Source organism: Battus philenor, unplaced genomic scaffold (assembly GCF_028537555.1).
Source record: "Battus philenor isolate CCGP_79_NKW_IND1 unplaced genomic scaffold, ilBatPhil1.0.hap1 SCAF_11, whole genome shotgun sequence".
Taxonomy (NCBI): domain Eukaryota; kingdom Metazoa; phylum Arthropoda; class Insecta; order Lepidoptera; family Papilionidae; genus Battus; species Battus philenor.
The window spans coordinates 4113586-4140451 of NW_027181673.1; the positions used below are offsets into that span (position 1 = coordinate 4113586).

The 26866-nt window shown below is 32.1% G+C and overlaps 1 protein-coding gene across 1 annotated transcript; it reads right to left on the reverse strand.

Moving 5' to 3' along the window:
* Window positions 1-25654, reverse strand: LOC137929693 (uncharacterized). Its single transcript, XM_068772756.1, has 8 exons — window positions 25440-25654; window positions 10291-10501; window positions 6033-6395; window positions 4848-5033; window positions 4120-4241; window positions 3219-3389; window positions 2085-2255; window positions 1-1602 (listed from the first exon to the last, which is right to left on the reverse strand). Exons 1-8 carry the CDS (start codon window positions 25629-25631, stop codon window positions 1312-1314), a joined length of 1707 nt encoding a protein of 568 aa, XP_068628857.1. The 5' UTR covers window positions 25632-25654; the 3' UTR covers window positions 1-1311.
* Between the last annotated feature and the right edge of the window lie 1212 nt (window positions 25655-26866).

The following is a 26866-nucleotide window of genomic DNA, read 5'->3' on the forward strand; positions in this document are numbered from 1 at the left end:
CTTAATAGTCACCTTATACAAAAATAAAGTAATATTTCATATATTATGCATCTAGATGTTAAATTTATTAAAAAAATTTTAGGCTTAAATTACGAAGATTTATTTGATAGATTCCTTTTCGTAATATCCTGTGATATCATCTTTGCATTTATTTTATTGCCACGGAATATAATTTGTACTTCCAAACGACTTAGTTTCGATTTATTATTTAATCATCTAAACATAAAAGCTTTATTAATATAAAAATATATTATATACAGATACTTGCTATGGTTAAAAAAAAAATTTGGCATTTGATAGTTTGCAATGAACTTCGTGCGTGTGCCATTTTATCTTGATTTTCGCGCGTTTGACAGTTCGCGCGCTGCAAATTTGTATCACGGTATAATAGCGCCATCTGTCAGTATTTATCGATTACAAAACTAATCAAGTTATTTCACATTTCAACAATAATTAAGTGATCATACTGTAAATAGAATTTTAATAACATTATAGCAGTACAGACTTCCGGAATGGCCAATATCTTATATATCAGACTTATTTATCGCATCTAATAACAGATGGCGTTGAAAAACGTTAGCATAAAGCCAATGTATATAGAATAAAAATTTATTCCTGTAACATTTTTAATAAATAATATTGTAGTCATTATTATTTTTTTGCGTATAATTAAATATATTTTTATTATTCCGTCAAAACACGGTTACAATAAACTTCAACATTATAAATCTTCCATAAACGTCTTGTTGCCGTTTTTGTAAAAAAAAAATAGTCGATACACGAATGTGCAGTTGTTAGCAGAAGTTATTTAATAACAAGAATCAAGCCAAATGACTTTCAACTTAAAGTTAATAACGCTTTTAACCAGAAAACTAATACACCGTATAAAATATATTATTAAATCCGATCATATCTTCACTCTCCGTTCTTCAGTCTTCACTATTGTTCACTCGCAACGTTAATCAGTTTTAAGACCAGTTACAACTTAGAAACATATCGCTTACATTCCTGACATTCCATTTAATTGATAAAAATAACCCATTAAGACAGTTTCCATATTCAAATAATATTAATCAAAAACCCTAGTGTGTTACTTTTTAAAAGGAGACAGATAAACATAGATAATATAGTGTTGTATGTGACTTTTTTTTTTAATCGAAACAAATAATTATTTATCGAAGGGTTGAATAAGACAGATTTACAAATGTAAAATAAATACAAACATGAAAAGATATTAGATTTGTTTTTACATAATATTGTCACTTCATTGAATATTAAGTTTTTATCACAGTCCAATGGTAAATTAAAAATTTACGCGTACATTTTTTTCAAGTCTTTTCTCAATATTTTCCCGGACGATGTTTTTGGGATATCCTTTATGAAGACCACCTCCTCTATTTTCTTATACACTGCGACTTGGTTTGCTACGAAACTTTGCAGCTCTTCCTCTGAGGGATTTTGTCCAGTTTTGGGTATCACAAAAGCTTTCGGGGCTTCCCCGTAAAATTCATGTGGGATTCCCACAACGGCAGCGTCCTGTACCGCCGGATGGGAGCGGAGTATACTCTCCAACTCGGCCGGGGCTACTTGCATTCCCTTCACCTGAAATATTATTGCGTGAGAGTGTAATTGCCAAACAAAAAATATTTTTAATAATTAAAAAAGGTATAAGAAAAAGCTTATCGTATATTTATTACTTCGATAAATAGAAAAAAAGGAAAATTTTCGAGAAAAATAATATGTATAACAATTACCTTTCCCATACATCAATAAATTAAAACATCCAACCGTCGAGTTGTCATACATTTGACGCCATTCAAAAATAAAAAAGCAGAGTTAGGAAGTAATTTAAAAAAAAATCGTGTACCATAATTATAATAATAAAAATATAGTGACATTATCACTAAAGTTTTAAAGTGTGTAAAATAACAAACATATTTATATAAGTAATCTTTGTTAATTATTAAATCAATAATAAAACGATAACCCTGAAATATGTTTATTAATTCATTTTAGGAGTCTATCTAAATTCGAATCTGGTCTGTGAAACGTAAAATTGTCCAACAATTCTAGAACAATCTTACCTTTATAAGTTCCTTGATTCTATCGGTTATAAATAAACCAACGCCGGGTTTATAGTGACCCAAGTCGCCCGTTTTGAAATAGCCATCGTCGGTTAGGCTTTCCTTTGTTGCTATTTCATTCTTATGGTATCCTTTCATCACGACTGGTCCTTTAATATACAATTCCCCAGACTGCAAATTAACAACGTTTTTATTCAATACAACTTATGAGACAAGCTAAGTTTTGATGAAATGTGAGTGTAATTTACTGCACATATTATGTGTAGTTGCTCTCCATATTTGTGTATACAGGATGTAATACTACAGGCGAATCAAACGTGGCCCAGGGTTTTCCATGGGCCGGCAGATTTTAAATTTGTGATTTTTTAATAAAATCGCTCTGGTTTTAACTTAAAACTAGCTGAATACTACATCTTCTATGCCGTATAAAATATATAACATTTAGATTGAAATTTTTATCCAACGTTAATTTTGAGAATGTACACAATAAAAAAATCACATAACCTATCTCGAAAACTATAAGAGTTCATATAAAATAATTCCTGAAAATTTCAATAAGATAGTAATATACATGTTAAAAATATAATTTAGTGCAGGAGCAACAAAAAATAAAAAAAAAATATTTAGGCGAATTGACTAGATTCAAAGTTTTTAGCATATTACAAGAGTATTAGCAATTCGTATTAATAGTTGATATTTTATGTTCAGAGAGTGATAAATTAGATTTCCATCTATTTCAGGGTAGGCCAACATATGGCTCGCGATATTAGTCAAATATTGAATTTATTCTACTATAAAATTTACTTTCGTGCATTTTTAATAACTCAAAGAATTACTGAGAAGTATTGTCACCATTTGACACCTAATTTTAAAGAATTATAGAGAAAGAAGTAAAATAAATAGGTGTAGTTTTTAATATTTAAATCCAATACACATAATTTCTACTTTTACTAATATCTTTTTTTGATAAATATAATTCTTGTAAGTAAATTAGTAACTTTTTGCTTATCTTTTTTAATAATTAATGCACGGACTATCAAGGACCTTGGCTACTTCTAGTTTATAGTAATAATTTAATTCGAGGTATATCGTACACAGATGATCTTAGACTCAATGATGACGATGATTTCTTACCTGTCCAATGGGAACGGGATTCCCCGTAAGAGGGTCGACGAACTTCATTTCAATACTACTCATAGCATGTCCGCAAGCGGAATAATCAGGATTCTCGGTACCTTTGAATGTGGTAGTCGCCAGCGATGATGTTTCCGTCGCTCCGAAGCCTTGGTTGAACTCTATTTTTTTCTGTAACATGTTTTATAATATTTGTTAACTATTCACTATGTCGTTTCAACCCATAGATGTCTACTGCAAGGCATAGGCCTTTTCCGAAGATATCTATGGGGGATATATCATCGCCATGCTTGACCGCATTGCAAGCTTTGGTCGCAGTATGGTATTATAGTTCGCAAAAGACGCTGCTGCCCATCTTCTGGAAACTTATTTGTGAGCAGTATCATTCCTATATAATTAATGCACAAACTGTGAATTTAATTAGATTGTATCCTGGGAACCGCATCCTCACCGAAGTCTAACATCGCGATCGCCAACTCTCCTGCCAAGCATGGCGATTATGATTATGCCTTCAGTAGATATATATGGGAGATTCCTATGCCTTGCATTGAGCTTCTGTGGGCTGAAACGACGACGAAAATATTTAAGCATTATTGCGGATGTAATTGTGTGTTGCAGTAGAAATAGGCCATAATTCAATGACCATAATCACCTAGAGAGCGAGACACAGATTTTGAATTATAACCCTGAAAATCATCACTAGTTGAACACTATAAAATGTAAAACGTTTAAAGTCAAACACACATCAAGCGTAACAAGTTATTCGCATCGTTCTCGTATATGTATATAGTCTAATGCGATGTAATGAGGTATGTGATCTATTGTGTAGTTTTTAATTTGTAACTAAGCTAAAACATGCATTATCCTTATATGCATAGGTGTGAAAATTATCTGAACTTACATTACATTTCTTCAGAATAGCATCAACATCAGATGCCGCCAACGGCGCCGCACCGCAGATTATATTCCTGACATTTCCGAAATGTTCTTCTTTTACATCTGGATGCTTTCCAAGAAGGATTGCTTTAAAAGTAATATTATGTTATCAATATACTTGTATATATTTAGCTGTTGCTAATAACTAAAGATGTATGGTTTCTTTGTGAAAATCTGTGTTTGAAACACAGTTATATGTGAATATTACAATTCGGTCTAGTTAAGAATGCGGCGAATCTTCATTTTCTACCGGTCTACATTTCAAATCATCAAAATTATATAGTTCAGAGTTAGCAGTTACAGTTTTTGAATTTAGGGGTTAATAAGGAACAATGCCAATTAGTTAAGATGCGGCGATAGCCCAGGACAGCAGTACTATTGCTCTATGTATTACTGTTACCATGTTTTTTTTTACGTTTTTTTTTATATATATCTGGATACTTGATACACATATTATATTAATTGTTGATTAATACATACACATATATATATATATATGTAAATACACCTCTCTCTGTTTTTACACGGTCGATACGTTCTTTATAAATACGTTCCACTGAAGAATCTTATCCAAATTAATGGCCCAATAAAACCGTAGAGTAATAAATATAGAAATCTTTTACGCCGAGAAGATGGGTGAATATGAAAATAGTAACAAATGTTCTGGAATAAGCTGCAGTATTAAATACATACCTACTGGTGGAACTACATACAGTAGCGAAGGCTTCTCATTCCTTAACACGTTGAGGTACAAGCTCGCTGAGAATTTCGGCAAGGACAATAGCTTGCAACCTTTACCCAAATGTCCTATCAATGTAACCACCAAGCCGTATATATGGAAGAACGGAAGTATACATGGCACCACATCTTGGAAGTCACCTGAAAATTGCATTAAGTTTTTTGTCACATAGGCCTCCCCTGTAGATTTGCATAAGTTCCAATGATCCTCGGCGACATTGACAAAGCTAAATAGATCATCAATTAAGTTCTTTCGACTTACATATATCATTAATAATTTCAAATTTATTATTGTTCACCGTTTTTTGTCAGGGGACAAATATATATATAAAACTGATAACAAAAAAGATACTTAAATTGATTTAAATTAATTTCCTAAATAAAAAATGGCTTGGAACATTTTCCATTTATTAAAAACAATAAGGTTTTAAACTTTTCCCTTTTTAAATTTTGCATTTTATCGACTACTCTTTACTTTTAAGTATTACAGGTTTCATAACGAGCAGAATGGTCCCTGGTGCATTAGTACGGGAGTGGACCACGGACTGGCAAGCGAAGCGTAGGAAGACCACAAATTCGTGAATCCGTATGGGTTGTGTGTTGTGTTATTGTGTTCACAAAATAAAGTTTATATAAATCGATTCTGTGTGTTTTGTATTCTTATGAAGTAGAAGACATACTTCTTAAAAAAATGTGATTTTATTAAAGTATTTTAAATTGTGATTAGGAAATTCTAGAAGATTTTAGATACTCCTGAATGGTTCATTTTCACTTATTATTTATTTTATTTAATCATTACATTACAGAAAAGAGTATAAATAGCTATTTTTTTATTGAAGAGATCCTCGAGGCTGACGGCTTACGTGAAAAGTTTAGCTCCTTAAAAGCGTATTTGAAAGGGATTGACCTTTCAAAAGGTCAAGACCTTCATAGACCAGACTCCTCCCACTATCTATTCAAATATTAAATGAACAAATGCTGTAAAACCCAAGTTCCTAACATGAGCTTTTGTTCGTTCTTGACAGGTCAAAATCTTTAGGTTACAGAAAAATTTCGCTGCCTTACCTCTCGCTTTTCTCTACCGTTACTATCAAACATTAAGCAAATAGATACTGTAGTAAAAAATAATTTTAATCTTACCTTGTGTGAGAATTGGAAAAGCTGTTTTCTCCTGATGCATAATTTCTATAGCTGCTAAGAGATTCCCATATGTTATTTCTACGCCTTTAGGCAAACCCGTTGTTCCACTTGAGAATGGAATGAAAGCTACGTCATCGTTTTTCATTTCCACTTTATCCAGTAATTCAAAGTCAGCTTCACTTGACTGTATTATCTCCGAGTACCTAATCACACCTTCTGGTACAGGAGCTGATGGATTATCAATGATAATAATCTTCGCGTTGCTTTTAGCGTTATTTTTACCTTTAACCACTGTATCATAACACTGCTGGATAGTGACAATAACTTTAGGCTCTGTCGTGGACAATTGATGAGTGATTTCAACTGGAAACAAAGATTTAGGAAAATGTTTGAATTTTCGAAATAAGATAAAATGCACTGATTGATTCCTACTTTAAAGATCATTTAACATTATTTATTTTAATTTGGCACGCCAAACGCAAAACATAACATTCAATTTCACCAGTTTTACATATGTGGTATATACAGCTTAGATCATATATATATATATATATATATATATATATATATATATATATATATATATATATATGATATATATATACATAGATATATTATATCCTTTATATATGTAGGATCAAAGTTTAAGAGGAAATAGTCGTCGAATTTCGCTATTTTAGTGGTCGAACTCAACGCATTGTTATTTTTTTACTATCTATAGATTTACTACTATCTATAGATTCATTAATAATATTGTATATTTCTGTAAAAGAATGAAGTTTTATAATTGACTTTAATAGTATTACAAATACAAGTTTATTGTTAAACCGTTGCGTTATATTGACCATTGTTTCTAATTAAACCTTGTAACATTCGTCATCTGTTGCAAAATCGAAGAGAACAAATAATAATGGTAGCTATTCTCTTGTTTACTTTACATCGAGTATTGGCAATGTTTTCACCTCGATCGTCGTAATGTGAGGTCATGCGGCCAAAGTTACCTTTTAGTATAGCCGTGAAAAAAGAATCACGGCCACCAAACAAATATCGTAACCTTACAATATGTGCTATTTTGTGATTCTTATGTAACACTTTTAAATCGAATCAAGGTCGAGGATGACGTTTTAAAATATACAATCAACGTTATGTATAGTTTGGTTAGGTTTGAATAATATTATAATGAGAATACGAGGTATTTTTTGGTCTGAATTTAATATTAATTTACTAACCTATTTTAACAGCGATATAGGGTGATGGATTATTGGTGTAACAGCTAGAAAGTGTAGAAAATAGAGCTAATTTTTCAGCGAGAAGCCTTAAACCTATTTCCAGTTTTCAATAATCCGTATAAAATGATCAGGATAAAGTATGTTACATTTTATGTTTTATTAAAATCCGACTTCTAGATGCACAAAATCTCGGGGGCAAAAATTAAACAATTTTGTTATGTAGTAATCCGATTTTTGAAAAGCTTTTCTTTATTTTTTATCATTATCTAAGATCGCTTATTTTATATATAGCTATAAATTATATTATCATAGCTATACATTTAGCTCTTGAAAGCTGGTATCAACCAATCACCTTATATCTATCCATTAGTCGAAACCACTTATTTTACTAGATATAAATAAAATAAATAATATTGTATACGGGTAATGTTAATTCTTTTAATTAAATGAATCGCTACATGTGTTGTTTAGCTTTTAAGGTCGACAAATTCAAAAATTTGTCTTGTTTTTCACGTGTTCGTAAAGACACGAGAATGACACACGTGGAAAGAAAACTTATAAGGTAATTAGTAAAGATAACATTTTTCTTATCTTGTAGAAACCGCAGAATTAATAATAACTAATAAATAAATAAACAGCTATCAAACGTTTGACGACAATCAAGACCGAAGAAGGCGTTTCGGATAGATTTTGATAGCATATGAAACAAAAATCATCCTCTACCGTTACAATGAAGATATAAATTACATTGTTATAATTTTTGTGAATAATCGTCGTTTCTGAGATAATTATAATTTTTTTATTTAATATAAATTTATGTTAGATTGAGACAGATATAATATAATATAATATAATATAATATAATATAATATAATATAATATAATATAATATAATATAATATAATATAATATAATATAATATAATATAATATAATATAATATAATATACTATACTATAATATAATATAATATACTTTTGTACGAGGTCAATCAAGACAGTTATCTCTACAAACAAATAAATTAAACAGGAGTGATTGTTTGTAACATTGTAACCGCTTTTTACTTGCATATGAATACATACGATGTATATATATACTTGCAATGTATATATATGTATAAATTAATTTTTCGTTTCTTCGTTTGTTTAAGCTAATTTATCTCTGCAACGGCTGGATCGATTTTCACGAGACTTATACTGGCATGTAACTAAAGTAATAAGAAGTTACTATTGCTACTTTTATTTTAGAACAGTTTTTTTTTAAAAAACTAATTTACGTTAAAATTTACTTTGTTAAATGCTACGCGGATGAAGTCCGGGGCACAGCTATTTATAAAAATGAATATTTGCAATTCACTTTTTAAGAAATAAATAACATAGAGTTAATATTATTTCTGTCAATGGTAAATTTAAAATATGACTTCGATTTATAAATAGCATGTATGATAACAATGTTTACAATAACAATATTAATGCCGCGGAAGAATAATCTAGAGGCGTAAGATATGTGTGCTTTAAACTGCTGAACGTATAGTTCAATTATCAGCAAAAATCCTTAAAAACTTTTATAACTATTTCCAGTTACCCAGTATAAAGTGAAAACTCTAAAATATGTTACATTAATTTATTTTTGTGTTGGATTGCGACGGGCCAATTACTTCAATCAGTACAAAGTCTGCAGGAACATATAGTAAACAAAGATCAATTTTAATATGTAGTAATTCAAATATTGAAAACGCTTTTTCTTACTAAACCATCATTACATATTTATTATTTCTATAATCATTAATTATAGACAAGGTAAGAAAACCTACCGTTAAATCACTCAACACGTGTTTCACCCCTCCACGGGTCATCTTCAGGAGTAATGTTACACCGATTAGTGCCAAAAACACAGAGTCTCACTCTATGTTTGGCACTCATCGGTGTAACAACAGTGGCAGTTGTGTAATTCGCATTATTTGCCGCATACGCATTTATCAGCGGGCTGGCGGGCGGTGCACTTTGTTGCACGACTACCACTGCATGTGCGGAAGTGGCTAAATATTGGTCCTTTTCTTACTTAGGATGGACTTCCGCTAGGTAACGCCTGATTCCATTAAATATATAGACACGGAATCATATACATTAATTGACAGCAAACATGCAAAACATTCACACGTTTAAAGCTTTTACATCTATACCCAATCACCTTGTATAACTTAATATGCAAAGATGCTATTGTAACAGACAGATTTAGTTCGTTTTGGTTTGTCGAATATTAATTAATACTAATTTATACTAAAAATATCTACTTTTATAATAGATATGATGTCAGCTGCCTAATATAAGTAAGATTTGTTTTCTAGTCTCAAAAGTCATGATAAAAATAGTTAATCAAATATATTGTAACGTTTTAACATTGTAATAAAGGATTACGTGAGACTTGCAGCGATATTGTTTTTAATTCAAACAGCATTTTGTTCGCAAAAAGTTTTAATGCATATTAGCGAAGTTTTAATACACGTTACTGGGTAAAGAATTTTCTAAGTCACTTTTTTTTACAGTCGTGCTAAGGTCAAAGAGAAGTAAACCAGTGCCTAGTGACACGCGTAGCGACCAACACCCTGAGTTGTCCGGAAACCAAAGGGTCACCACGGGTCCAAAAAAGAAATCTACTCTTAGTCCGTCAAATATCAACCTACATGGCGACACGTAGCAAAAGAAGCGAAGGCACCAGAACTGACCAGGTCAGGACCACGATCACTCTTACAAGAGTGCACGACCGAGGAGAAGATGTTTGGAATCGAATTGTTCTAACTTGCTGTATTAAAGATGTTTAAAAAAACATTAAACCGGCCATAGTTTGTTATATGCTTTTTAGAAAATGGTGCACTTAGAATCCTGGTAATAATGTGAGTAAATAAATATGTATGTATACTTACTATAATAAATGAGGTATTTATGTACATATAAATATATACATATATATTTAAATATCTATACATCAAATCTTGATAATTGGTTAATTATAAGAAAAAAAATATCTTACATTCTTTGTAAATAGGGTTGATGGGTGTCAGGACACATCCACCTTGCAGCGCGCCAAAGGCCACCACTGGAAACTCTGGGCAATTGGGCAACATGGCAGCGATCACGTCACCGGGATTCAAACCCAACTTCTTCCGCAGCGAAGTAGCGAAAGCCGCCATGTTTCCACGCAGCTGTTTGTACGTGTAGCTCCTCTTCGACTCGGCGCATTCCTGAAAAACAAATAATTTGTTAAAAATTAAATTAAAAACACACGACAAAAGGATGTACGACTGCCCTCTTATACATTCGCTCTATTTTAACTATCTACACTTGAAAAGGATTGTTGATGTTTATTAAGTAAAACGCAAATGCCCGAAGACATTACAAATAGTTTATACACCCTTTAAAGTATTTTAGTTATAAAAATTATTATTATATCATATTTATCCCGTACGCTGTTAAAAATGGTCGGCTAATACATTAATTTTAAACTGATAAACAAACGGCAATTTATCTTTATGTTCCGTTGTTTATTAATATGCAGGAGACAATATACGGAATTTTAATAATCTAATTATATGAATAAAATTCAATCGCCAAATGTAACACGTGAGAAAGGCTTTATCAAAAAAAAAAGATATAATACTACAATATTTTTTCATATTATTGTTATAGTACAAGGTGGGTTTTTTTATGTAGAGAAAAATTGATTTCGAAAAATTGCATTACAAAAATTTAAAATAACATTATTTTGTTTTTAAACGATTTAGTAAATTAAATCATCTGGTACACATATGACGCCAATCAAATGTTTGGACGTCATAAAGCGAAAAACAACATCAACTGTCAAATTACTATGTAAATATAATCGCATAGGTACAAGTCTTTCGATATACGAAAAACAAGACTTGTTTATGTAAGTAAATGTTTTTTTATTATTAGGACATTAAATAGATAAAAAAGTTAATTTTAAAATATTTTTTTTTATTTATTTTTAACCTGTAACATTTGTGGCCCCGCACGGGCATATTTCTCGTGCTACACATGGTCGTTAGAGGTGGCTAGGAGAACCGTCAACATAGTGAAGTCGAAGTCCCTAAATAATTTTCGATTAGTCAAAGGAGTAGCTAGTTATGAACAATAAAGAAAATACCTACGCATTTATGAGTTGTTATAAGGTGTTAAACAAAAATGAAACAACACATCTGCACATTAAACAATATTACATAAACATGGTAAAAAATTAACCATTAGCATTACATAATATAAAGATAAACAAAAAATTTTTAACGTCGTTGCATAATTGTTCAGCACAACTTGGGAGCGATCTACGAAGAACTCACCTTGGAAATATTTTAAATATTAATTCAAACAATTAATCTAAAATTGAAACCTTTATGCTATACTTGTGGTTTTTGAACAAGTAAGGTGAAATTTTCATTTAAAACTTCTGGGCATTAGGAAGGAAGATATTTTTTCTAGGTTGGTAAGACTGTCTGCAACATTAGAAAAGCGTCTGTTTTTGTCAAAAGTAGGAATATCATTTGGCTCAGCCAAAACCATTTTGACAAATATTTTTTATCACAAATACGACAAAACTAGTACCAAAATCGCTCATTATTTTAAAAAAAGAATTGTCAAAAGCTAGACGCATATCGTTCTGCAACCTCTGCGTTCGTCAGATTTGTCTTCGTGCGACTTTTGGCTATTCAGCAAACTATAAAGGACAATGCGGGGGTCACCGCTTTGATACGATTGAGGAGATAAAAACCGAATCGATCTTGCAGAGTCCAGAGAGTTCTTGAAGGCTATACCGGAAAAAGACTATTCCGACAGTTTCGAGGACTGGAAAAAGCGTTGGCAAAAGTACATTTTATCGGACAAGTATTACTTTGAAGAGAATGAAAATGATTTGGAAGAATAAATAAAGAACTTACATTTTATAAACAAATTCACCTTACTTTTTGATCACAGTATTATATATGTTCGTACATTACAATAAATAAGACCAAAAAGCCTCATCACCTTTTTTTTCGATACTCAAATGACACTGTCATGGGTGAGTCTTTAGATTCCTATATTGCTTGCTTGACTTATTTATGCTAACTTATTTAACAGTAAGTAACATGACTTAGTAAAGATGTAACTAATAAATAGATTCCCATATTATTGTCACCGCTAATCAACTTAGATTAGCTTGGCTGGGTTAATTTCAGCTATAGGACATTCACTGTTGGATATAGGTCTCTGTAGATATTAAGAGATCTGCAACCAGCTTCTTCCGATGACTTTTATAAGGTCATGTTCATCTTGTTTGTTACGATGCGCTGGTGCTTGTCTCCACTCCAGTACCTCAAGCCCCAGCGGTCATCAGTTTTACGCACCATGTGGCCTGCCTAGTGCCATTACAACTTCGTTCATCTACAGATCTTTTCATTATGTATTAATAATAATAAAATAATAATTATGTTTGTATCTATATATTACATTATCGCTCGTATTGTTTGACACAAGTGTTGTTGTCTATTTATAAACTTTGAAGAGCTACTAATGATAAAGTCATCATACATAAGATAATAATAATGTATCGTCCAAGCCCTGCTCAGAAAGAGGGTATAGGGCGTAATAAATTGTACATCTAGTACGAAATGAGAGGTGCCATCTCTCTAATTTTTAGTCCAACGACCTCTCAGCCTTTACACGAGGTTTCCCTTACTGTTTATGTAATGGTGATTGGATTGACTTGGGGTTCAAGTATCTCGAATCAGTTCAACCACGATAATGTATTCTTTTATACAACTAAGATAATGTATTCTTTCATCTTCATCAGTTAAATCACCTTTGATAAGTTCTAGACCTTTCTTTTTAATATTATTGTCTATTGTTTCATGCGAAGTTCTTGCTGTTAGCCTTGCGGCTTTTACAGCTTCATCGAAACGAGTTCACGGAACAGAGGGGTCCGTGATCAAATTTTACCTACGATCGAAGATTATAGGTCGGACCCTTAACTATAATTCTTGTACTGGTCATTGACATAATTTAATATTTGAACTGGTAACTCAATGTACGGTGTAAAATTCACGTAATATACTCCATGATATGTATAAAGGCCATCTCATTGCTTTTAAAAAATGAGTAATGTTTATAAAGATGACTTTATACGTGACTATTTTTATAGGGTGTAACGATTAAAATTTAAATTTTTAAAACCACTGATAGCGTATTCCACCTAAAAAGATAGAGACTAGATTCAGTCTGAATTAAGTCCAATTCGTTTAATGAGACGTCACATTTGAAGTGATTCGTCTCCAAAATAATCACTAACTGATCAACAAAGTAAATTAAAGCCAGCAAGTTGTGAGGAGAGAAAAAAATGCACATTGATATTTTGCTTTAATGTAGACATATCCTTACATTGATATGTCTATCTCATGAGATAAGTTGTCGTTATTCAAGTATTAACTCTGTGATGTGTGTACAATAAATTGTTTGCACCAAACCGCAATAATGTAATATTAAAGTGTTACTTTTAGGGTGACAAAACCGCAGTTTTATTAGATATCTATATGACCTTTAACAAGAATGACCTTTCACATAAGGCCAACCTTTTTATGCCACACCTATTATCTATACTCTTCTTTAATAAAAAAAAATATATATACAAAATCTTATCTAGTCTACTGTACTACTGTATTTACATTATTTGTTAATATATCCAATTGAGCAATGAGACTTAGCGGTAGAGGACTGGGATTTGGGATCATAGGTCGTGATTTCGATTACCTGATTACAGTCTTATATATAAATCACACTTTGTGCATTAATATAGGATAGCCACTGCTCACAAACAAGCTTCCAGAGGATGGGCAGCAGAAGACGTTTTGCGTACAATAAAACCACACTGTGGTCGCCAACCCGCCTGCTAAGCGTGGCGATTATAGTTGATATCTTTGGAAAAGGTCTATCTATGTTATGCAGAGGGCGTCTATGGGCTGAAACGAAAAATATCTACTTAACATCAATATTAGTCATAATTTATATACGTCATAAGATAAATAGACGCAGATATTCGTAATAATCTAAAATTTAAATGAGCTCCTCCATAATGGCTTCTTTTATCAAGGTCACAAAAATTAAAACAGTTTTTTTTGAACAGTTTTACGAATATTCTAGTAGTTAAACCAACTAATTCCTAAACTTTTTTATATATTTAATATGTTACACTATCACAGGGTTTGAAAACGAGTTTTTGTTTAAAAACCATTTAATCATGACTTATCATTTTTGCAAAACAAACAAAAAGAAAAGAACGTAGAATAACAAAAAAATACGGTAATTTTTTTTTTTTTTTTGGATTCGTATGCATAGTTTAATTTAAGATGGGAAAAACAATATTATCGTTAAATAAGTAAATGACGAAAAAGTTTTTTTTATATATTAAGTCAAGTTATAAGCTACAGTTTTGAACTACAAAATACGGGGATGGATTACCTATGAATTTTGGCCAAAAAAAAGAACGAACAGTTAACGTGACAAAATTGTATTCGGATTTATTCGAGTGATTATGATTCATCTAAATATAGAGGCCGTGACGTGATCTGTGTCAATATGTGACGTCACACATGAACAAGTCGTCGAAAATATTTCACAGCCATCTAGATCGCTTGTAACTACGTTTTGTCTTCAAATTAAGCATAATTAAATCTTTTGTTGGCAACTATTTACGGCAGGGATGACCAACCTGCGGCTCGATAAATATGTATATGCGGCTCGCCAAACATTTCGTAAAATTGAATTTATTTTATCGACATTCTCTGTTTGTCATTTAATCAATTGTAATTGAACGGTGGTACATGTTAATCCGAAATATTTAATTAAGCCACCGATTAAAACAGGATGCCAATTTCCTCTTCAAATTTTCAGGTACATTCGGTTTTACATTTTAATCATATTTATTTTTATTTTTCATTAAAATTGTATATATTCTAATTGTAATATTCATCAAAAATATAGTTTTGTAAATTATTAACGGGTGTTACATTGTGTACGACGCGCCAAAAAAGAAATTAAAATTGAAAGTGGCCCTTTGACTAAAAAGGTTGCTCACCCCTGGTTGACGGTATTACGCAACCATCCCGTGTATGTTAACGTCTCTAATTAATGTTGTACAGAATTTAAGAAGTTAGAAACTAAAGCATGTGAAAACCTAATTACTGTGTTCAGGATTTTTCATATACATTTCTTTTGTTTTTATTTTCATGTATATGACGATAATAAATCTAGAGAATAAATTGGAAATAATACATCTTGTATTAAGTATATTGTAAAAATCGCCACAAAAGAACCCGTCTAGGTTTGTAGGAGGCTTTTATCAACTCAGGGCGCGTTTGTACCTTCGTGGCTTTAGGTTGAAGGATACCGCAGAGGTTTTCAATCCTTTTTTAGTTTTTATCAAATTGGGCGCTACTGGAAATTTCATCAAGGCGTGTACGAGTGGTAACTGTATCTTATATGGATAAATAAATATCCAAAATCGTGAAATAATTTAATAATGGAAGTAATTGTATATAACATTTATGCACAGATAAAATAAACCACGCGTTGATGATGGTGAAGAATGTGCCGATTTTCGTCATGCGCAATTCAGGCAGTCATCGCTAGATAAAGTGAATAATTGTTTATTTTGTTATCTCGGTGCCTATATTTCGTATCTCCGCGCACACCTGTTCTTTAATCTTGGTTTAAATATAAACCAAAAGATTGATCTTTACGTGTGTTGACTTTTTTTAATATTAACTAACTATACTGAATACTGCAATCGTTAAATATTTTTTTTATTATTTCTATTGTTTCCAACAGAAATATATTTGTACCTTAATATAACACCAAGTGGCACCTATTGTTCGATAGCATTATGTCGTTGTTACTGTATATTTAAATAAACAATTAAAATCTAATTATTTATATGCTAAAATATTCTTGAAATTCTTTTTTCAAAGTCTAATGTACAAGGTTTATCACGAGCACTACCGGTAGAATTAAAACTTTATTGTTCTCTTAGCGACATAACTATAAGTAATATTTTATATTAAGTTACATTTTAAGTAAAGATCGTTGATTACCTTACTGTTAATAAGTTACAGATTCTAAAAAGTGGAGATGGTAAGACAATGCTGGTACCTAGTTTTAATAAGTAACCTAAGTGGCTGACTTACTTCGGGCTATTTAGCTTTTAAGGGGCTCGTGGACCCCTTAAAAGAGTCCTCAAGTTGAACTGTCACTCATTACGTGTTTTTAATCTGATTTAAGGCTGTTCAAGCCTAACTACAGGATAAATGAACAAATAAAAAAATTACAAATTAAATAAATCTATAAAAGTAAAAGTAATTAAAAATATTAAGATTATTATTTAAGGAAACAAAGTAAAAGAAGGTGTAAAAAACCAAATGTCACCAGGAATGAAGAAAGGGGAAAAAAGATGATGTGTGAATGAAGATTAGAAAGGAATAAATAAAAGAAAATGTATCCTTGTCTGATGATGAAAGAGAAAAAAAAATTGTGTGTAAATAAAGGATAAAGATTAAAGAAAATGCATGTACAAAATTTAAAAAAATATTTTAACCCGAAACTGTAATATTCTTGACCTACACAAACCAAAAACGTATAAAAAAATTAAAAAGCTGCCCCAGAAATACACGTCGACTTGATTTGTTTATATTAACTGGATACCATAACTTCTTTTCTTAAAACTTTGGAAGAAATTGCGGAAGAAAACCCAACAACACTCAATCTAAGGTAGAAAAGCGGTCCAGTGCTTTATCCCGTGTACTCGTATTTCTAATTAGACCGATTGTAAGCGGCTTGAGTCCGAGGTTTCGGTGGACGTCCTAAGCTTGCTGGTTCTTGGATTCTTCTTCATCTGACATGCTATACGGCCTGCCCATTGCTTCTATCGCCCTAAGGGCATATTACGCAAATTTTTTGTAGTCGGATGAGTATAAAAAACCTTCCGAATTTATTATGGGTGCGTTGTGTTGCTTAGGTGCGTTTGGATCTGTCGTAATTATAAGTTCAAAGATCTCATTATTTGCAAGCTCGATCTATTACTAGATTCTATCAAATTTGTTTCATCTAACATTCTTCTCACGACGGATAATAACCAGTTGTCACTGTTTTATATTAATAAAAGAAAATATTCTATTATAACATAGCTTTTTTACAATAATTAGTATTTCTGACGAAAGCGAATTATTAGAGACTAATTCTTAAATTATTCTTTTTATAAAAAAACAGTATTGTGCGTACAATGTGTTACACGCCTTTTAATACTGATCAGTTATTTCTAATGAATATTAAAAATGTTTTTTTTTTTATTTCGTGTACATATTTAACAGTATTATTACATAATGACTTAATGGATTCTTAGCTTTACACGAGCAATACGATAAAAAATTAATATTTTTAAGAGAAAACATCGCATTAGTTTTTATCTTTTTTAATTCTTGAAGTTTGGAATGCTTTTTAGTATCAAATTTCACGGGCAGGACTGAGGTGTTGAATCCATGCTATAGTTATTCCGTGATGAACGTTTTAAGATTCTCGAGTGGTGATCAGGAGGCGGTAGACGCGGCGTGTGGCCCCACACTGTGAGGACAGAAAGCACAGCGGAAAGCTTATGTCGGGCAGTGGATGTCTATCAGACAGATGATGATGACAATTCCATCACAATCAAATTTTTATTAAATAACATTCACATTAATTTATTATAAAGTTACAATAATTACAGAAGTTGATGTTTAAAATTCACTTTAAATTCCGGATCCATTTCTTAATCGTAATTATTCGAACGAAGTTTTTTACACTCTTCATTGATATTGGCTTTATATATTATATAATTAGATAAATATATATATTTTTGTATATTTATATACATATATATAATAAGAAGTATTAAAAATACTGACATTTGTATTGTAAAAATTTAATAAGTATGTTGTATTTTTAAAAGAAACCGAGGTTATTTTAAAAGAATAAACATGGAAGGTATGAATATCAACCAGTCCGTTGCAAGACTGTGTTGATTAAATGTCTCCAAAAAAACTCAATTATTCAACTTAACCTAATATATTACAGTGTACGTAAACACTTTTTTTACTTAGTCTACAAGCATTTTGTTGCATTAAACTTAACATTTAGTTGTTTATACATTATACAACAACCAGCTTAACCAGTTTTTCTTTTTTGTCATTGGCAAATTTGTTACTTGTCGAATGGCATTTACAACTACTTAGCGCGCAAAACAAAATGCCGCTGGAGCCTTAAGGTTGTAGAGTGGACATCAAGGACCGGCAATGGTAGCAAAGGACGTCCATCAACAACGAAGACAGCGTGAATCACGGATTGACAAATTTAAGAGGCAGCGAACAGACCACATAACATGTAGAACAGATGATCACTGGGGTTTTGAGGTTCTGTAAGAGGTACACCCATAAGGTGTAATAGAAGAACAGGGTCGCTGTTAATGTCGTCTAGAGACGCAGGATGCAAGCTGCATGAGAGTGATGATGATGAAAAGTCTCCAAGGACATTGACAGTACCGTCACATGTTTAATTTTATCAAAAGTAATTTTTAATTTTGACTATTGTTTGGCCCGATTATTACTGGCCACTAAGTCTCTTACTGAAAATCAGCACTGATGACTCATGATCCTAAGACGTAGAGGCATTAGGTCAACGCCGTCGAAACTAAGGTGTTAAAAAGGCTGTATCGCAGTACATAGCTGAGTAAGAGTTCCTAATATTAGAGAAGAGAGAGAAGAGACAGGTGGTGCACACGTTCGTGCAAATTACAAGCCGGTAGTCGCGGCGTGGGCAGTTTCCAATTAGGTGGCGGTTCATCACTGTGGCGACTTTTGTAGGGGGCAGGAAGAGGTCATGTCTGCCTCGAAGATGAAATGGACAACTATCTGCTGACATCATGATGATGATCTTTCTAAATCAAATAATTTTTTTTATATTCTTTATTTGAATAGATTTTTTTCATTTCGAATTGTAAAACAACATGAAATGTCGGTATTTTTGTTCCAACCGAAAGCTACCACCGGCTGAGACGGCAGTTATACTATAAGAGAAACTCATCAGTTGCTGGTTATAAATATAGTTTCATAACGAGTGCTTGACCATAATCACCTTCCTGAGTGAGCATCAACAACAGTTAATTCCACGGATTAACATCTGTGTAGTATTGTTAGATAGAATAAATACTGTTTTTCAATAAATATTTATTAATTTTGGTTTTAAATCTCTCCAGTGGCATTTCTGAAAGTGATAGTGAAATTTTATTGTACATATGTATACCCTGTGCCATAAATGATTTATTTCATTTTCGAAGGTCAAAACTAGGTGTATTAAGGTAATTTTTATTTCCTGTATTAACACAGTATATATCATTGTTTTTTTTTTTAATATTTAATAAGAAATTAAGTAGGCTTTAGAATTACAGTCTCATTTTCCTTGTAAAATAATCTTAGTAGGTATAAATTTTAGGTTAGTAGTACTTAGTAGGTATAGACTTAGATAGCACCTAAAGTTAAGTATTATATTGATAACAGGCGTTATCAGTTGAACATTGCACACTCAAGGCTGTACCCCTGCGTGCGAAAGATTATGATAAGTGGATTTAGAAAATATGAGGAGCTCATATCTATTTTCTAATTATCAATAACTATGTGATTCACCTCGACAATTGACAACAGTATACATAAAACACCATCATAATTTGAAAACAATTTTAGCTATTTTACAGATCAAATTGTTTTCATTTGTGAAATAACAGTTTTAATGTAAGAATACACTGGTTTTAATTTTTCGTAAATTGTTCTGAATATTGCGCCTGTTTTATTTGTTCCACAGCTTAAAAAGTGGAAAAAAACGTGTGTCCTTAAATAAAGTAAACATATTACATCCGTATAATATACAAGATAATATATGAATCGTATTTAGAATTTCCCAAACATTACTTTTAGCCAGAAAACGTGATAACATATAAATTTTGATCTTATTCAATTCCTTTATTTACAAAATATAATAAAGAATGTGGACATATATATATTTTGTTGTTTTCAAAATAGTAACAATTTTATAATGATTATACGGCAAGGAACTTTGAGGAGATTTTTGTCACTATCGAGATAGAAGCTGGAAGATATCGCACCGGACAGACAAAATACCATATTAGACAAAAAAAAAGTACATGAAGCCATATACTGTAAACCGCAACCGATAGTGCAAAACCACAGACAAAGACGCGACCACAGTGATGAGAAAAGGATGTGTTTTATATTCCAATTCATTGTGACCCATACCTGCTAACATACAGGCAACATATTCAGATAGCTTAAGAAAAAGTATCCGTTTACACATGAATGTAATGAAGGAGACAAGAAGAAAGAGTTACCTGAAGTCTTCCAATTAAAATTAGAAAATATGATAAAGACACAATACAAAGATAAGGAGGTAAAAGTGTAGTGATATTAAGATCCGTTTGTATTCACTCATCGAGCAGTGTTAGCCCAGTGGTACAAGAAAGAGACTTGCGATTGTAAGCGGCGGGTTTGATTCTCGGGATTATACATATTTCACACTGTGTGCATTATTTATTTTGGATCGCCACTGCTTATATACAAGTTTCAAGAATATGGACAGCAGCGTCCTCTGCGTATCATAATACCACAACCACCAACCCGTCTGCCAAGCATGGCAATTATTATATATCCCCCCACAGATACCTTTGGGGGAGGCCTATGCCTTGTAGTGGGTGGATGGGCTGAAACGACAAAGACGACGATAGAAACTGGTAACACACATTGGACATAAACATTTGTCTTTAGACATTGTGATATTTTAGATGACGAATTAGGTGTCCAAGACGTTGTCGCTTATGACGGGTCTCATAAGACACAAGGTCACTCAAAGAGCAATAGAAAGAGCTATGCTCGGAATTTTGCTGCGAGATTGAATCAGAAACAAAAAGATCTGCATAACAACTAATATCACTGAGGTAACTTTAACAATTACTGGTCTGAAGAGGCTATGGTTGGTCAAATTGAACGTGCAACTCACGGCTGTTGGGGCCGAAAGGTTCTCGAGTGGCGACTTGGTGTTGATGAACCCACGACATAGTTAAGATCGAGGGAAGTCGCTGCATGCCGGCAATGCTAGACCGGTCATAGTGGTGATCTTTGGAGAAGGCCCATGCTTTACAGTGAGCGTTAGCCAAACATTGGGCCCGGTTAGCGCGCTTTGAATCCATATCAGCCTAGGCAGTTACGTCTCCAACTTAGTGAACCATGGCAACAAAAAACACTTTGACTACTTATTTGAAACTCTTACGTAACATGTTAAGGTAAGGACGGAAGGGTTTATAGTTATGAAAATGTCCTCGATTTTCATGGGTCACATGAGATTTACATTTAATTTCATAAAGAGCGTCATTAGGAAGGAATTAACATACTATGTCCTGCGCACGGTCAACTTTAATTTGCCAATCACGTGAATTATGTCGGTAACTTTTGTTACCATATAGATCTATAGGTCTCCTATTTCCGGATTCATACTTGTAGATATATTCAGTATAGATCTCTCTCCATGGTACAGCTGTGAGCTTGCCAATGAGACATGTAGTGAGAGACCACGTTTTTGCAACGTAACTCATGACTTCTAACTCACATTGGTATTGACCTTCGTCTTTACGTATTGAGGAATATTAGAATGATATACAACAGTGTACATATATGTAGCACTAATGAGTTAAAAATGTCTTGTTTGTTTCCAAAATATTACTTTTCAAGGTATTTTAAATTTGATCCTAATTATATTTGGCAATTTTGGATAATAAATTTGACGACACCGATCTAGCTAATTAGCAGAAATATGTTTGTTTTGTGTCATTCTTGTATTTTAATCATATAAGCTGTAGTAAACATGACCTCGAAATTATAAAGGCAGCAAAGTTTAAGGCCAGACGATAAAGACTATCCAGCTGTAGCTAACTGCATTGTTACCGCTATGACAAAATATTTAAATGAGTTAATTTTTTTTATAATATACGTATGTTTATAAATATTTCTCGCTGATTTTGTTTTCCGCAAACATTAAGGCATACCGGTTCAAACAGTCAAAATATTATTTTTGATCGAAGGTCATATTAGCCTTTCAAGTCTTCAAAACGGCAAGGCGCAGGAGGCTGTTATCTTAAACCTTGTTTTAAGTAAGCTAGGCTCTAATGCTTCCTTCGGGAGCTTCAGTTCGAAGCTCTGTGAACAATGCCAATTTGCACTAAACCCACTGTAAATGTTTTAACTTTGAATGATTGATTTATGATCAGAGAGCGTATACTTAGTGTTTGGTAATATGGAAAGCACTTTTAAGTTAAAAAAAATCAAAAATGATAGTGAACGAGTTAGAAAGATAACTATATTATATGCTAATGAGAGTAAAAGGGCAAACAACACCGCCATTTATAAAGAAATTAACTATGTAAATACTTCCTTTTGTTAATTTATACATTAGTACATTTATTGTTTATTAAATTAATGCAAAAATAAAACCTCCAACATCGGAAATAATTTTGTTTATCAATTTATCTAGTAGTAGCTAATTGAAGCACGTCTAGATAAATTATGATTTTGTTTCGTTTTTTGTGACCAAAGTTCATGTTTAAAATGATTCAATAATATCCTAAACATCTATTAGCGTAAATGTTTCTAGACAACCTTAATTTCAAATACCAAAATAATTAACGTTCTTTTTTACTTAATCATCGTCAAACATCAAATATACATTGTTATCAATTATGTATGTCTGTGGACGTGATGCGAAATGTAATAAAATAATCAACAAATTTTTATTGTGTTTCGAACGTATCAATTCCTTTAAAGTTATGACATAGTTGTTAATGAAACGTCGCGAATTGTTATCTACTTATTTGGTATAACTTACACAAGTAAATAAAATGCAATGTATATTACAGTTTTTTCCTTATTAACGATAGAAGCGTTGCATGAATTTGTGCCGTTGTTTATTCGGCCTAACTTCAAATGTTTTCGAACTATTCTCTTCAGTGATAGGTTAAGAAGTTCTCTCTAAAATTACATAACACCAGATATTTTTCGGGTTTTATAATGAAAAAGTAATACATTTTTAATGGAAATATTTTATACAAAATACTAATTATCGGTTTCTAAACATTTTTCCTATCGTTCACGTAATTAATTATTACTATGCCCGAATTTTTTGTATTTGGCAGATATAAATGGCAGTTAGAACTTTTGGTTCTGGAGTAAAGACAATGGTCAGGCAAGCGCAACACTTTGTCAGGTCGTCGGAAAACGCTGGATGTAGTCTGCTTTCTCCCGGTCTTGTTGGAAATTTACGCAAAAGGCCTATGTCCACCAGGGAACGCTCTACGGCTGAAAAGATGACAATGATGATTCATAGAACCGAACACGAATAACAAAATGGCGTCTGTTTTAAATTAATAACCTGCGTACTTAATACTGGTGCCAGCTCTTAATTAGAACGTCAAAAAGATATAGCATCTCTTCGAGTTGAGATTTGACCAATGCCTGAGAAGACTTTTATCACGGTTGACTTGACCAGAGGCACTCCTTGCCCCTTGAATAGCCTTCGAGTATAGTAATAAGATAGAGAATCAGACTTAGGGTTTTGTTATACCACCGCAAACGCAACATCATTACATGTCAACGGAAAATAGTGTTGTAGATGACATAAAAAAATTCTTGTATTTTTTCACTGTTGGACGATAAGCCTACGCTCGCTAAAAGAGCACGGATATAAATTCACCGCAATAACATCAGCTCTGTATTTAAATAAATTATGTTTTAAAGTTTATTTTAAAACAGAATATAACAAATGTATATAATAAGAATGTATCCCAAAAAATGCAGCATTGTTTCCACTGATAAATGATAAAGTTACTGGACTGAAAATAATAGATGTAACATCTCAATATTCCATGGATTCATCGTGGGTGTGCTAGGTGTGTCGCGTTATAGGGACCAGAGACTTGGTAGGCTTCTTCGTAATGCATTCATATTTACTGACTAGACTCCACTTCTTACCTAACCGACACACTCACCCTTCCATTGCATCATTACATGCCCGTTCCATGAATTATGTACCCTCTTTTCTGAATCCTTTAGAATCTATAGAAAGATTACTCTATTTCACCTCGCTCCTACCTCCACGATATACAAATTCACTCTATTCATTTCTACTTATTACATTAACTAGATCGTAGTGCATGTCACCTGTATTGAGTAATCTGTACATTAACATGTTGGTATTCCAAGGAATAAGAAACTAAATTAAGATTTTATAATAGATATTTTAAAACTATTGATATTTATTTGAAAAAAAAAACTACATCTTATGATTATTACTAGTTTGTTATACGAATGGATAATAACCATAATTTTTTGGACCTTATTAATGATTAGTTGCAGATTATGTTTAATTTGTTATTATTATTAGGTAAGCACGTTTTTTATAATTGATTTATTAAAGTTTAATTTATAGATTAATGTCCAGGGCTGTGTATGAATTAGGCAAACATATTAATATTTGAGCTCCTATATATACATCTCAGTAAAATGTAAGTTGTATGTTACTATTAGCATATCTTAGGATATTAAATAAATATCTTGTAGATTTTTATCCTATGATGTATTGTGTAAGTAGCAATGACCCTTGAAGTTGAGAATCGAACCTTTGACCCACTATGCTTCTTCAGAGTCTAAACAATTTTGCGACACATTTCTATACTATTGTTTCCTGTCTCTTATATTCAAAGTATGCCACAACGCCAGCAAGTACGGTTGGTGTAATGATAATAAAAATAAGTTCATAGTCCAAAATAAAATCGTACGGTATTATCACGCCTGGTATACAAATTAATTACTTCACGTTTATATGCTAAGTAACTGAAGTTGTTGAAGTAACTACTGCGTAAGTGAAAATTTAAAAAAAAAGTTTTTTTTTGCAAAAAGTTCATTATGTATTTTAAAATACGTATAATTTATTTTGAAAATGAAAACTTGAAAATCAAAATTGAAATATATTTATATTATAATGAAAATTGTCACTTACGATGGCTACGTGATCGTTGAAATTTGGGGAGTACTGCCATAATCGATCAAGAAATCTCATTTTAGGTATTACAACATCTTCTAGAGGAGACTTGATCACGTATTGTTCGTGATTTCTATGAGTAACGCTCGCCGAAAACTCCCGAAGCGATCTCAACTGTTTGATTCGACGCAATAATAATTTGCGCGCCATAATTGACAGTTCGCGCGCGCGTTCGTCGACAACGGAATGTAGACTGATCGTTTACCGATTCGCGAGCCCCAACGCTGTTAAACGCGATAAAACTAATGCTTATTTAAACAAAAATATAGTCTCCGAGACGATTTTGCGTAAAAAACAAAACGTCAATGCCCATTGCCTACAAGAGATACAATAAAAAAATAATTAACAAGTATATTCATCAATATTAAAGTAACCCAAGCAGTTTACCTTCCATTGTTTTTGTCTATTTGTTGAAAGTCTTTAGTTTAATATAATTTTATTCATGAAAGGTTATATGAATTACTAAAATAATACAGAACTAAATGCTATTTGAAATACATAACATACCACACATATGCATAGTAATAAAAATTTTGAAAATAAAAATCACATCAACAAATAATATATCTACATATTTATATCTTATTTAAAACTTTGTAAGTAAACATTATTGTTTATTTAACTATTTATTTATTTATTATAAAAATGCTATTTGCTTGAATTAAGCAAAAATATAATGGTAAGTATCTAAACTATTTATTGTTATATAGAGCTGTTATTTGATGCATTTTTATTTCCCGATTTATGTCAATAAGCGTTTAAATATTGAAGGATGTTTTGGGTGATGAAGTAATGCTATCCGGTTATTATAAAGACGGACGTTTGGCCAACATACAAATTAATTTATTATATATCAACATGATTTAAAAATACATCAGATGAAAAAGGCCAAAACCAATTATGGAGTACGGTCTTATAGCAAGCTCCGATTTAGGACAACCATTTGATGCACTTGGTTAATAAAAAGAAATAGACCAGACTATTGTCAAGGATAGGTATATTGTAGGATATTATTGAAAATGGATACACACACATATTACAGATTATCTAATAGATTCAGGAGTTACTTTGCGGAAGTCCATACTAAGTAAGAAAAGGTCTAATATATAGCTACTTCCGTTATGTAGCAGTAGTCGTGCAATAAAGTGCACTCAGGATGCCCCGGGGAGGGGTGAAACACGTGTTGAGTGATTTAACGGTGGTGGTTGTGTAATTCGCATTGTTTGCCGCATGCACATTTATAAGCGGGCTGGCGGGCGGTGCATTTTATTGCACGACTACTGCTACATAGCGGAAGTAGCTATATATTAGACCTTTTCTTATTTATTACCGATTAGTTATAGTATTACGTCTACGTTTGGGACTTGCGATCGTAGGTCAAGGGT